The sequence below is a fragment of the Pleurodeles waltl genome, chromosome 3_1 (genome assembly GCF_031143425.1).
Source record: "Pleurodeles waltl isolate 20211129_DDA chromosome 3_1, aPleWal1.hap1.20221129, whole genome shotgun sequence".
Classification (NCBI taxonomy): domain Eukaryota; kingdom Metazoa; phylum Chordata; class Amphibia; order Caudata; family Salamandridae; genus Pleurodeles; species Pleurodeles waltl.
The window spans coordinates 1,526,852,648-1,526,867,238 of NC_090440.1; the positions used below are offsets into that span (position 1 = coordinate 1,526,852,648).

Consider the following 14,591-nt stretch of genomic DNA (forward strand, 5'->3'; position numbering starts at 1 on the left):
CCCAAGTAAACCACAGTTCCCTGCCCTATCTGGCATTTGGATGCCTTGATAGAGAGGCCTGCAGATTGCAGAGCCTTCAAAACCTTCTTCAGGTGGACCTGGTGATCCTGCCAGGTGGAGCTAAAGACAGCAATATCATCAAGATAAGCTGTGCTAAAGGACTCCAAGCCAGCAAGGACTTGATTCACCAACCTTTGGAAGGTGGCAGGGGCATTCTTTAAACCAAAGGGCATAACAGTAAACTGATAATGCCCATCAGGTGTGGAGAATGCTGTTTTCTCTTTTGCTCCAGGTGCCATTTTTATTTGCCAGTACCCTGCTGTCAAGTCAAAGGTACTTAAGAATTTGGCAGCACCTAATTTATCTATGAGCTCATCAGCTCTGGGAATTGGATGAGCATCTGTCTTGGTGACAGAATTGAGCCCTCTGTAATCCACACAAAACCTCATCTCTTTCTTTCCATCTTTGGTGTGAGGTTTGGGGACTAAGACCACTGGGCTAGCCCAGGGGCTGTCAGAGCGCTCAATTACTCCCAATTCTAGCATCTTGTGGACTTCCACCCTGATGCTTTCCTTAACATGGTCAGACTGTCTAAAGATTTTGTTTTTGACAGGCATGCTGTCTCCTGTGTCCACATCATGGGTACACAGGTGTGTCTGACCAGGGGTTAAGGAGAAGAGTTCAGGAAACTGTTGTAGGACTCTCCTACAATCAGCTTGCTGTTGGCTAGAGAGAGTGTCAGAGTAGATCACTCCATCTACTGAGCCATCTTTTGGGTCTGATGACAGAAGATCAGGGAGAGGTTCACTCTCTGCCTCCTGATCCTCATCTGTTACCATCAACAGATTCACATCAGCCCTGTCATGGAAGAGCTTAAGGCGGTTCACATGGATCACCCTCTTGGGGCTCCTGCTTGTGCCCAGGTCCACCAGGTAGGTGACCTGACTCTTCCTTTCTAGCACTGGGTAAGGGCCACTCCATTTGTCCTGGAGTGCCCTGGGAGCCACAGGCTCCAGAACCCAGACTTTCTGCCCTGGTTGGAACTCAACCAGTGCAGCCTTTTGGTCATACCAAAACTTCTGGAGCTGTTGGCTGGCCTCAAGGTTTTTGGTTGCCTTTTCCATGTACTCTGCCATTCTAGAGCGAAGGCCAAGTACATAGTCCACTATGTCTTGTTTAGGCTCATGAAGAGGTCTCTCCCAGCCTTCTTTAACAAGAGCAAGTGGTCCCCTTACAGGGTGACCAAACAGAAGTTCAAAGGGTGAGAATCCTACTCCCTTCTGTGGCACCTCTCTGTAAGCAAAAAGCAGACATGGTAAGAGGACATCCCATCTCCTTTTGAGTTTTTCTGGGAGCCCCATGATCATGCCTTTTAATGTCTTGTTGAATCTCTCAACTAAGCCATTAGTTTGTGGATGGTATGGTGTAGTGAATTTGTAAGTCACTCCACACTCATTCCACATGTGTTTTAGGTATGCTGACATGAAGTTGGTACCTCTGTCAGACACCACCTCCTTAGGGAAACCCACTCTGGTAAAGATACCAATGAGGGCCTTGGCTACTGCAGGGGCAGTAGTCGACCTAAGGGGAATAGCTTCAGGATACCTAGTAGCATGATCCACTACTACTAGGATGTACATATTTCCTGAGGCTGTGGGAGGTTCCAGTGGACCAACTATGTCCACACCCACTCTTTCAAAGGGGACCCCCACCACTGGAAGTGGAATGAGGGGGGCCTTTGGGTGCCCACCTGTCTTACCACTGGATTGACAGCTGGGGCAGGAGAGGCAAAACTCCTTAACCTTCTGGGACATATTGGGCCAGTAGAAGTGGTTGACTAACCTCTCCCACGTCTTGGTTTGTCCCAAATGCCCAGCAAGGGGAATATCATGGGCTAAGGTCAGAATAAACTCTCTGAACGACTGAGGCACTACCACTCTCCTAGTGGCACCAGGTTTGGGGTCTCTGGCCTCAGTGTACAGGAGTCCATCTTCCCAATAGACCCTATGTGTTCCATTTTTCTTGCCCTTGGACTGTTCAGCAGCTTGCTGCCTAAGGCCTTCAAGAGAGGGACAGGTTTCTTGTCCCTTACACAGCTCCTCCCTTGAGGGTCCCCCTGGGCCTAAGAGCTCAACCTGATAAGGTTCAAGCTCCAAAGGCTCAGTTCCCTCATAGGGCAGAACTTCTTCCTGAGAAGAGAGGTTCTCTTTTTCTGACTGTGTTGCAGTTGGTTTCCCAACTGACTTTCCTTTTCTCTTGGTAGGCTGGGCCATTTTTCCAGACTCCAGCTCTACTTTGTCACCCTGTGCCTTGCATTGTGCTCTTGTTTTTACACACACCAGTTCCGGGATACCCAGCATGGCTGCATGGGTTTTTAGCTCTACCTCAGCCCATGCTGAGGACTCCAGGTCATTTCCAAGCAGACAGTCTACTGGGATGTTTGAGGAGACCACCACCTGTTTCAGGCCATTGACCCCTCCCCATTCTAAAGTTACCATTGCCATGGGATGTGCTTTAGTTTGATTGTCAGCATTGGTGACTGTATAAGTTTTTCCAGTCAGGTATTGGCCAGGGGAAACCAGTTTCTCTGTCACCATGGTGACACTGGCACCTGTATCCCTCAGGCCCTCTACACTTGTCCCATTAATAAAGACCTGCTGCCTGTATTTTTGCATGTTAGGAGGCCAGGCAGCTAGTGTGGCTAAATCCACCCCACCCTCAGAGACTAGAGTAGCTTCAGTGTGGACCCTGATTTGCTCTGGGCACACTGTTGATCCCACTTGGAGACTAGCCATTCCAGTGTTACCTGGATTGGAGTTTGGAGTGGAACTTTTCTTGGGACAGGCCTTGTCTCCAGTTTGGTGTCCAGACTGACTACAGTTTCGACACCAGGCCTTTTTGGGATCAAAGTTTTTACCCTTGTACCCAGGATTGTTTTGTGAAGAGGCTCTGGGCCCACCCTCCTGTGCAGGTTTTTGGGGGCCTTTAGAAGACTCTTGACTATTTTTATTTTTGGCTGTCTCACCACCTTTCCCCTGGGGAGGTTTTGTGACCCCTTTCTTTTGGTCACCCCCTGTGGAAGTTTTGGACACCCTAGTCTTGACCCAATGGTCCGCCTTCTTTCCCAATTCTTGGGGAGAAATTGGTCCTAGGTCTACCAGATGCTGATGCAGTTTATCATTGAAACAATTACTTAACAGGTGTTCTTTCACAAATAAATTGTACAGCCCATCATAATTACTTACACCACTGCCTTGAATCCAACCATCTAGTGTTTTTACTGAGTAGTCTACAAAGTCAACCCAGGTCTGGCTCGAGGATTTTTGAGCCCCCCTGAATCTAATCCTATACTCCTCAGTGGAGAATCCAAAGCCCTCAATCAGGGTACCCTTCATGAGGTCATAAGATTCTGCATCTTGTCCAGAGAGTGTGAGGAGTCTATCCCTACACTTTCCTGTGAACATTTCCCAAAGGAGAGCACCCCAGTGAGATCTGTTCACTTTTCTGGTTACACAAGCCCTCTCAAAAGCTGTGAACCATTTGGTGATGTCATCACCATCTTCATATTTAGTTACAATCCCTTTAGGGATTTTCAACATGTCACGAGAATCTCTGACCCTATTTATGTTGCTGCCACCATTGATGGGTCCTAGGCCCATCTCTTGTCTTTCCCTCTCTATGGCTAGGATCTGTCTTTCCAAAGCCAATCTTTTGGCCATCCTGGCTAACTGGATGTCCTCTTCACTGGAGTTATCCTCAGTGATTTCAGAGGTGTTGGTCTCTCCTGTGAGGGAACCAGCATCTCTGACTATTATTTTTGGAGTCAGGGTTTGAGAGACCCTGTTCTCCCTAGATAGGACTGGTAGGGGGGAATTTTCCTCCAAGTCACTATCCTCTTCCTCTGAGTTGCCACCCTCAGAGGGGTTGGCCTTTTCAAACTCTGCCAAAAGCTCCTGGAGCTGTATTTTGGTAGGTTTGGGGCCCATTGTTATTTTCTTTATTTTACAGAGTGACCTTAGCTCCCTCATCTTAAGATGGAGGTAAGGTGTGGTGTCGAGTTCCACCACAGTCACATCTGTGCTAGACATTTTGCTTCTAAAAGTTGGAATACTTTTTAAGAATCTACAACTGGTTCTAGAATCTAATTCAAACTTTTACAAACTTTTAAACTCTAAAAGAAATGCTAAACAGGATCTAACACAAGGCCTTAGCAGGTCTTTTAAGAATTTAGAAAACTTTTCAAATTGCAAAAATCAATTTCTAATGACAATTTTGGAATTTGTCGTGTGATCAGGTATTGGCTGAGTAGTCCAGCAAATGCAAAGTCTTGTACCCCACCGCTGATCCACCAATGTAGGAAGTTGGCTCTGTATGTGCTATTTCAAAGTAAGGAATAGCATGCACAGAGTCCAAGGGTTCCCCTTAGAGGTAAAATAGTGGTAAAAATAGATAATACTAATGCTCTATTTTGTGGTAGTGTGGTCGAGCAGTAGGCTTATCCAAGGAGTAGTGTTAAGCATTTGTTGTACATACACATAGACAATAAATGAGGTACACACACTCAGAGACAAATCCAGCCAATAGGTTTTGTTATAGAAAAATATATTTTCTTAGTTTATTTTAAGAACCACAGGTTCAAATTTAACATGTAATATCTTGTTTGAAAGGTATTGCAGTTAAGTACATTTAGGAACTTTGAATCATTTCAATTGCATGTATACTTTTCAAGTTATTGACAAATAGCTATTTCAAAAGTGGACACAGTGCAATTTTCACAGTTCCTGGGGGAGGTAAGTTTTTGTTAGTTTTACCAGGTAAGTAAGACACTTACAGGGTTCAGTTCTTGGTCCAAGGTAGCCCACCGTTGGGGGTTCAGAGCAACCCCAAAGTCACCACACCAGCAGCTCAGGGCCGGTCAGGTGCAGAGTTCAAAGTGGTGCCCAAAACACATAGGCTAGAATGGAGAGAAGGGGGTGCCCCGGTTCCGGTCTGCTTGCAGGTAAGTACCCACGTCTTCGGAGGGCAGACCAGGGGGGTTTTGTAGGGCACCGGGGGGGACACAAGCCCACACAGAAATTTCACCCTCAGCAGCGCGGGGGCGGCCGGGTGCAGTGTAGAAACAAGCGTCGGGTTTTCAATGTTAGTCTATGAGAGATCAACGGATCTCTTCAGCGCTGCAGGCAGGCAAGGGGGGGCTTCCTCGGGGAAACCTCCACTTGGGCAAGGGAGAGGGACTCCTGGGGGTCACTTCTCCAGTGAAAGTCCGGTCCTTCAGGTCCTGGGGGCTGCGGGTGCAGGGTCTTTTCCAGGCGTCGGGACTTAGGTTTCAGAGAGTCGCGGTCAGGGGAAGCCTCGGGATTCCCTCTGCAGGCGGCGCTGTGGGGGCTCAGGGGGGACAGGTTTTGGTACTCACAGTCGGAGAGTATTCCGGGGGTCCTCCCTGAGGTGTTGGTTCTCCACCAGCCGAGTCGGGGTCGCCGGGTGCAGTGTTGCAAGTCTCACGCTTCTTGCGGGGAGTTGCAGGGTTCTTTAAAGCTGCTTCTTGAAACAAAGTTGCAGTCTTTTTGGAGCAGGTCCGCTGTCCTCGGGAGTTTCTGGTCGTCGTCGAAGCAGGGCAGTCCTCAGAGGATTCAGAGGTCGCTGGTCCCTTTGGAAGGCGTCGCTGGAGCAGAGTTCTTTGGAAGGCAGGAGACAGGCCGGTGAGTTTCTGGAGCCAAGGCAGTTGTTGTCTTCTGGTCTTCCTCTGCAGGGGTTTTCAGCTGGGCAGTCCTTCTTCTTGTTGTCGCAGGAATCTAATTTTCTAGGGTTCAGGGTAGCCCTTAAATACTAAATTTAAGGGCGTGTTTAGGTCTGGGGGGTTAGTAGCCAATGGCTACTAGCCCTGAGGGGGGGTACACCCTCTTTGTGCCTCCTCCCAAGGGGAGGGGGTCACAATCCTAACCCTATTGGGGGAATCCTCCATCTGCAAGATGGAGGATTTCTAAAAGTTAGAGTCACCTCAGCTCAGGACACCTTAGGGGCTGTCCTGACTGGCCAGTGACTCCTCCTTGTGGCTTTCTTTGTTCCCTCCAGCCTTGCCGCCAAAAGTGGGGGCCGTGGCCGGAGGGGGCGGGCAACTCCACTAAGCTGGAGTGCCCTGCTGGGCTGTGACAAAGGGGTGAGCCTTTGAGGCTCACCGCCAGGTGTCACAGCTCCTGTCTGGGGGAGGTGTTAGCATCTCCACCCAGTGCAGGCTTTGTTACTGGCCTCAGAGTGACAAAGGCACTCTCCCCATGGGGCCAGCAACATGTCTCTAGTGTGGCAGGCTGCTGGAACTAGTCAGCCTACACAGACAGTCGGTTAAGTTTCAGGGGGCACCTCTAAGGTGCCCTCTGGGGTGTATTTTGCAATAAAATGTACACTGGCATCAGTGTGCATTTATTGTGCTGAGAAGTTTGATACCAAACTTCCCAGTTTTCAGTGTAGCCATTATGGTGCTGTGGAGTTCGTGTTTGACAAACTCCCAGACCATATACTCTTATGGCTACCCTGCACTTACAATGTCTAAGGTTTTGTTTAGACACTGTAGGGGTACCATGCTCATGCACTGGTACCCTCACCTATGGTATAGTGCACCCTGCCTTAGGGCTGTAAGGCCTGCTAGAGGGGTGTCTTACCTATACTGCATAGGCAGTGAGAGGCTGGCATGGCACCCTGAGGGGAGTGCCATGTCGACTTACTCGTTTTGTCCTCACTAGCACACACAAGCTGGCAAGCAGTGTGTCTGTGCTGAGTGAGAGGTCTCCAGGGTGGCATAAGACATGCTGCAGCCCTTAGAGACCTTCCTTGGCATCAGGGCCCTTGGTACTAGAAGTACCAGTTACAAGGGACTTATCTGGATGCCAGGGTCTGCCAATTGTGGATACAAAAGTACAGGTTAGGGAAAGAACACTGGTGCTGGGGCCTGGTTAGCAGGCCTCAGCACACTTTCAATTGTAAACATAGCATCAGCAAAGGCAAAAAGTCAGGGGGCAACCATGCCAAGGAGGCATTTCCTTACAGATACCCTGGTCATAGTAAGTTTTTTGGTTAGTCTGGGCGTTTAGTAGATGCTGCCTTACGTCCTCCCATACTGTTTGGAGTTGGGTTTTTAACTTATGGACATAGTCTAGGATAGGACGTTCTTCGTTATTCTCCTCTTCCCAGAGTTCCACTGCCATATCTAGAAGATTTCTTGGTTGCCTCCCAAACACAAGTACAAACGGGCTATGCCCAGTAGAGGATTGTTCGTGGGTCCTTATCGCGTACAATACTAAGGGAAGCTTCTGATCCCAGTCTTTACCTGTCTCATTCACCACCTTTCTTAAAAGGGTTTTTATGGTGCGATTGTACCGCTCCACTAGTCCATCCGTTTGTGGATGGTAAACAGATGTTTTTATTTGTTTAACCCCTAGGGATGTACAGATTTGTTTCATTAGCCCTGAGACGAACGGAGTTCCTTGGTCCGTAAGGAGTTCCTCTGGGAATCCCACCCGGGAAAAAAAAGATATCATAGCTTGTGCTACGTTTTTCGTAGTGGTACTGGAAAGGGGAATGGCCTCGGGGTAACTACTGGCGTAGTCTACGAGCACGAGAATGTGGGTATGCCCTTTACTAGAGGGTAAAAGTGGTCCAACTATGTCCATACCGACCCGTTTGAATGGAATATCAATCAGAGGTAGGGGTCGTAATGGTGCTTTACGAAGGGTTCCTGGCTCCACTAGTTGACATTTAGGACATTGAGCACAATACCTTCTGATATGGGCATATACTCCCGGCCAGTAAAACCGCCTGAGTAAGTACTCTTCCGTTTTCTCTCTACCACAATGTCCTCCCCCCGGTTGGTTATGGGCTAGGAAGAGCACCTGGGTTCGGTATGGCTCGGGAACGACAAGCTGTCTTTTCTCCCCATCTGGTTTGGTGGTGACCCTATATAACAAGTCTTTTGCGGTCAAGAAGTAGGGACCTACCTCCCCAGTTAAGGCGGTTTTAGCATTCTTCCACGCATGTTCCAAGGTGGGGTCTTCGTGCTGACTTGTCCTAAATGATGTGGGGGCTGCGTTTAGGAGGGCCACGCCTCCTTCTTTGTTATGTTGGTCCTGTGGCCAGGCGTATTTCTGTTTCTCCGTTCTCCTCTCTTTCCATGTTAACTTCCGTCTGGTAGGGTGACTAGGTATAACATCATCTCGGAATGGCGCATCACCCCACCAGTTGTCTACTGGGTTTTTCTGTCTGGTCCTGTCTAACAGGTCATCGAATCTTTTATAGTCTGTTCCTATTACACATTCTTCTATTAGGTTGTCCATGAGTCCCACAGGAAGACTGTCGATATGTCCTTCCCAGCCTATGTCTATGTTGAGGAGCGGATACTGGGCTCGATCCCCATGGACACAGCATATCGTAACCCATTGGTCCTTAGAGGGTGGCATAGGGTGAATTAGACTACGTCGGACTACTGACTGACTACACCCGGAGTCAATTAAGGCCATAACAGTTTTTCCGTTTATCATCAGGGGGTATTTAAAAGACACGTCACTCTTTCCTAGGCACAAGACTCTGCCTCTAGTTATGCCTATTTCCATTGGTTCTATACCCTCTTGCTTTCTGGGACATCCCCGGGCAATATGGCCCCACTCCCCACAGTTAAAACATTGGGGTTGCTGCATTGGGCTTCTCTCCGGGTTTCGAGATAAGCCGGTTTCTTCTGTTATACGTCGCGTGTGAAAGTGAGTAGGAGGTATTGGTGGTTTCCCCATGGGGCGGACGGTTTGTGGTTTACCCTCTCCTGATCGGTGATATGCACAGGCTAGATCAACCGCTGTCTCAGTGTCTACATTGGGGTGTTGTCGGATCCAGTGTCGGGTATGGTGTGGTAGGGAATCTAGATATTGCTCTAGGATAACAGCCTTAATTATGTCCTTGCGTTCTGTTCCTAGTGGCCCCAGCCACTTCAACCCCAGATCCTTCACCCTGTAATAGTATGTCCGAGGGTCTTCATGGGGGCCCCACTTTACCTTCCGGAATCTAGTTCTATAATATTCGACGTCGTGTCCGACTCGTTCCAAAATACTCTTCTTTATTTCGGCATAAGGTGTGACACCCCCGGGGTTTGCGGCCTGATAAGCGGATTGGAGGGTTCCTGTCAGGAGGGGGGCTATATACTGACCCCACCGCTCTTCCGGCCATTGAGCACTTGAAGCGACTCTTTCAAAGTTCGTAAAGAACGAGTCGGGGTCTTCTCCTTCCTGGTATTTTTGGAGAACGGAACTTGGCACATTGGGATGCACCTTACTTGCGGCAATGGTGTCGGTCAGCTTTTGGATGGCGGTCTCATGGACTAATTGATTACTGGCCATAATGGTTGCTTGGCTTTTCAATGCCGACTGTAGGGCCTCCCTATCCTCCTTGGCCTCTCGTTGTTGGGCTTCCCAGACTAACTGTAGATGGCGCTGTCCTTCGGCCAGCTGTTTCATCATTTCCTCAAGACTGGGTTTGTCCTCCATGATCCCTTACCCGTCCAATCCCACTTCTGACACCACTGTGAGCGGTGGGTGTGGTGAAGGGGTGATAGAGGACACAAACACGGACGGTTGACTACCCTTTTCAGGGGTTTACGTGCTTTTATTATGTTTGGCGGTATTACTGGGGAATACTAAAATAGTCTCTTAGTATCTCAGGGTTCTTAGGATCCTTTTCCTTTTCTTCTCTTCCTGCTCTGGTCTTCGTCCGTCTCAAATGGGGTTGTTTATTCCTTCCCTCTCTTTCCTTTTCAGGTGGCGTGTTCCGATATCCTGGTGGCAGGTTTCCTCGAAAGAAAACAAGGTGGCAGCCGGTAAGTGGGGAAGGATAAGTACTTGATTATTTCTATATATAGGGGTACGTGAGAGGAGGTGAAATACGTGAGGGGGGGGTGATGGAGGGGTTATTCTATTCCTTTAGTGGGGAGGTGAGTGGGACTCTTTTCCCTAGTGCCAGCCCAACCTATATGGTGCTCAGGGAACTTATCCCAGCTTAGACGCTCCCCCTTTAAAATAGTCACCCTGTCTCCCTTCCACCCCTTTCCACCCCTTTTTAGTCCTCCCCTCACCTCCTACCCCTTCCCTTCCCTGGTCCCTCTTACGGCCCTTTACTAGAGCACGTACCTTGTCCAGCCACGACCCTCCTGGGCCGTGGCAGGCTGTTGCGTCCTCCGTCTCCTCTCGGTGGGGCTCTTCAGACTTCTCTTCCTCCTCGTTTCCTTGGTGTCCCGGGTTGGCGCTTCTCCTCGCCTCTCCTTCACGCTCCGATTCGGCGCTTCTCCCTATTTCGTCCTGGTGCTCTGTTTCGGCGTCTCTCTCCTCCTCGCTCTTCTTTCCGGTCTCTTCTTCTGCCTCCTGATCGCGTCCCGCGGAGCCGCCGCGTCCTGTTGCTCGGAGTCCTTCTTCAGTGTCGGCCACCCGGAACTCCGGGGCCGACTTCCGTCTCCTCCCCCACGCGTCTCCATGTCGACGGGGTTGGAGACTGGCCGAGGAGCGCCATGATCCGGACTCTTGCGGCGCCGCCCTCCTACACTATACAATTTAATTATCATGTATTATAGCATACTGTCTGAGCGGGAAAGAGTCAAATGCCCATGAAAACTGCATGTGCCCAGAAATCACAGCGAGGAGCCAGGGTAAAAATTGTGTAACTTGTAACAAACCTTGCCCTGAGACATTTTCCATGCCAACGGTCACCAATTCTCTGGGCCTGGTTTACAGTCCTGGGGGGCACAAAGGTTATAGTCAGATTAGCGCTGGCAGTGCACATGCTGCACTCAGAGCAGCACCTCAACTAATGCATAGGAGCTATTTGTGCGTGACAGTTAATTTTAGTGCGGCGATGCGGGAAACCCTCTAGAATGCTTTTTAGACTAACTGGTGATGCGTGGCACTTGGCAAGGGTGTATCATTTTTAACAGGTACTTCTCGGTGCAATGCTGTAATGTGATTTATTTATGTCAGAACTTCACATGTTAAGGAAATTCACTTTCTTAAATGTTGAAGCGGTTTTGTCATATTTTACGTGACGTTTGTTATGTGATGTACACAACAATAATTTTCAGGGCTCGGCTCGTGCACTGGCTCTAGGATCAGAGCCAGACCCTCGACTCGGCTTCTGGCTCTCCCTGTAAATCTGTTGGCTCGCCCACCTCTAGTAAGAAATAGTGTCACATGTAAGTTACAGCAAAAGTGCTGTTTGAAGTGGAATAAAAAACAGATATAACCCCGTCTTTAATGAGTAATATCCCCTCCCAGATGCAGGAAATGCTTGCTTAGGATAGGTAAGTAAATATGCAAAAAAATCTATAAAAAAAAAAAAATTGAAAACGACAATTTAGGGATCCGAATCGTACTTTCTGTGCTGAAAAAACAACTTTACGATTATGGCGGCTCGTGTTGATGGCTCTGTAGGACCATATATAATCACTGAAGAAAGGTTTCCTGTTGCAAGATGGACGCCAGATTCGCACGCGCTACGCAATGTTAGCGTAGACAAGCGTGTTAACCCCAATCGGTCCATTTTCTATTTCAATTGACGAGCCTTTGGAGCCTGTCTTCCTACTACGTAGAAACAAGCACGAGCCTGGTTGGCTGTAGCTAGGAGCACAGTTATTTTCATTGGATGACATTATTTCGCGGCAACTGGTTTGTGGCGCGCGTTACTGGTGTTCATCTTACAGACGGCTTGTGTTAGAATCAGCTCGTAGACCAGCAACATGTGGAACAACCAGGGTGAGATAAAAAAAAAATTATGTCTCCTGGCTTCTCGAGATTTGCGAGCGGACAGTGGTTTGGGTGGGAGCTTCTGCATAGAGTGTACACCAGACCCGATTCGTGGGAGTATTGGGCGGGCGTTTGTTCCACTTAGGCCGTACAAAGGAGTCTATGGTGCATGATTGGGAGTTCTAGCATTGGACGTATGAGGGGTAAATCCAGTTTAGAGGTGCGTGAGGGAAGGTTCCGCGCTTGAATATACGAGGACGACCCCAGTTCGAAGTATAAAGAGCCCTTCAGTCCGGGTTGCCTGAACCACTTATATTGTGGAGCATCCTCTTTTCTTGGATGTAAAAGAAGGTTCTGCAGTTTGGGGTGCACGAGGGGCTGACCGATGTCCGTAATGCTTGAGTAGAACTCCTGCATCCCAAACTGCAGAATCCTCTCTTACATCCAAGAAAAGAGGACGCTCCAGAATGAAACCATTTCAGGCAACCCGGACTGAAGCGGTCCAGTGGATACGTTTTTTTTTATTGATCGAGCAAGGATACTTGACATCTAATATCAGCTGTACCACTTCACCTAAATAAGCTGGAATTAAGCACTATGGACCATATGTACAAGTATCAGGTTTCGCGAGTTGCAAAACCTAATGTACAAAAGTGTCAATGACCCTGTTTGCGATTCCAATTGGGGCAGCAAATTACCCACCTCATAAATATTCATGAGTTAGGTTGCAAATAGGGACCTGAGGGCTGCACTCACAGGGATGATGGCCTGCTGGGGACAGCAGACCACCATGTGTGTGACTCCTTTTAAATAAATCTTTTTTTTTTTTTTTTTTTTTAATGCATCTCGTTTTCCTTAAAGGAAAACGGGATGCACTTAAAAAAAAAAAAAAAAAGTTTTATTTTCATTTTTTTCAGAGCAGGCTGTGTTCCTTGGGGCCACTGGCTGCTCTGAAAAACTATTTTCGCATTCATTCACAAAGGGGAAGAGGTCCCATGGTGGACCCCTTCCTGTTTGCAAATGGGTTAGAACCACTTTGAAATTGGTGCTAACTGCAATTGTTTTGTGAGCGCATTCACGGTCACAAAACAATCATGCATCACACTGTGACTCTCAATTAGGAAGGAGTGCCTCTTCCTAATTGTGACTCGCAAACCGTTTTTTGCAATTCGGTAAATAGATTACCGAATTGCTAAATTGAGTCTGCATCGCAAAATGCTTTTTTTTCTTGTTACAAACAGTCCGATTCTGCGAATGCTTTGTAAATCAGGCCCTAAACTCTTTTCTGGGCAGGGCCCAAAACACATTGACACTTTCCTGCAATGGGCTGCCTCTTGGCTTTGCCATCAGAATCACTACCACCATAGCTGTGGACTATTTGGAAACGTAGAACCTGGGGACATCGTTTTTATTCCCAGCCTTCCATTGCGCCAAATTGTTTGCAAACATTTTTTAAACTTACTACTCTGCACTTGTATTGGAAAGGCTGGGAATATTTAGAAATGATGTGTGAGCTATTAGTGAGTGGTTAAAATGGAATAATACCTGGGGAAGAGACCCAGTCTTATGGTACATTCAGCAAATACTGTATTATAACTGTCCAGTCTTTGTAGCAAGTAGCAATGTTCTGCTGTGCTCTTCTAGTTTAGGAAACTGTTTAATCATGTAAATCATGCTCTCCGTAAGCCCCAATCCACTTATGTGACAATAGGGCAGTACTTTGAAACTGGCTTAGTGAAAGAAATATGCCGAAAGGGCATGTTCCCTGGACCGATCCCCAGCATGAAAGTAACCTATTCAGGGCTGTTTTATTAGTAGGTGGCTGGATTTTTATCTCAATTGCTGAAGGTACTAAAGCTGCATTATGCATGACTCCTCCCATGGCGAAGCTCCTCCCTAACATTTTTGCAGCTCACAAGGGTCTGAAAGAGTGTCACTTGCTTGTCTTTCAGAGGGTTGAAATAATTGTGGAACCAAAATGCAAGACAAATTGTGTCCTACTTTGCCTCTTTGGCCAACAGCAGGATGGGAGCCTCGCTTGTAGGACAAACCTGCAAAGTGCAGGCTGGTTGCCACCCTACTCCTGCCTTGGTAGTGTGATGATGGGTATGGGACTTAAACTGTAGTGTGTGATGGCATTGTGGGGCTCCATTCCGGGGTGTATCAGGGTGGGCGCAGGGTTATGGGCTGGGATGTGTGATGATGACCTGGGTCTCATATCTGAAATGCATAGCAAAGGGCCTCAGTCTGGAATAGGAAGTTGGAACTCCGGTCTGGGAAACATGGTGTGACAATGGGCTTCAGTCTGGGGCGAGTGGTCGGAGGTAGGGTTCCAGCCCAGGGTGATTGGTCCTAGAGGATTATGGCTCAATCATGGGGTGAGTGGTTATGGGGGCTCCAGTCTGGGGAGCAAATGGGCTCCCATTTGGATTATATGGGTAGTTTCAATCTGGACATAACGAAGATTGGAGTTATGGATGCTTAAGAGATTCTATTTTTGAGGGGTAGTCGTTGTGAGGGGCACAGGTGTTTTTAAATCTGTGGTACAGTCACACTTGTATTCAACCAAAATAACAAGTTACAGGTTCTGCTCAGGTAGGTTTGGTCAGTGTGTGCTGCTTACTATATATTGAGAAGTCTCCTGAAAATGTTCAGAATGTGTTACTAGTGTTGGATTGCTGCTGCGGTTTCACCGGGCTCATAGAGGTGGGAAGTATTGTTGACATCGCACTGTTCAGCACCAGTACACTTGTACAAGTTCGTATCGGGGCGTGCTTCAGCTGGTACAAGTGTATGTGCTTATACTGGTTTACAGTTTGACACTTGCGG

At 48.1% G+C, this 14,591-nt stretch overlaps 2 protein-coding genes across 2 annotated transcripts in view; one reads left to right on the top strand and one right to left on the bottom strand.

Moving 5' to 3' along the window:
* Positions 1–10,714, bottom strand: part of LOC138283596 (octapeptide-repeat protein T2-like) — a 39,431-nt gene extending 28,717 nt beyond the window's left edge. Inside the window, exons 1-2 of the mRNA XM_069221536.1 lie at positions 10,700–10,714; positions 10,161–10,568 (exon numbers count right to left, since the gene is read on the bottom strand). Of these exons, the coding sequence (XP_069077637.1) occupies positions 10,161–10,568; positions 10,700–10,714 (423 nt within the window). The remainder of the gene's footprint in view (positions 1–10,160; positions 10,569–10,699) is intronic.
* Positions 10,715–11,641: 927 nt separating this feature from the next.
* Positions 11,642–14,591, top strand: part of RPA2 (replication protein A2) — a 66,642-nt gene continuing 63,692 nt past the window's right edge. The window contains exon 1 of the mRNA XM_069225107.1: positions 11,642–11,771. Within this exon, the coding sequence (XP_069081208.1) occupies positions 11,756–11,771 (16 nt within the window). The 5' untranslated portion in view covers positions 11,642–11,755. The remainder of the gene's footprint in view (positions 11,772–14,591) is intronic.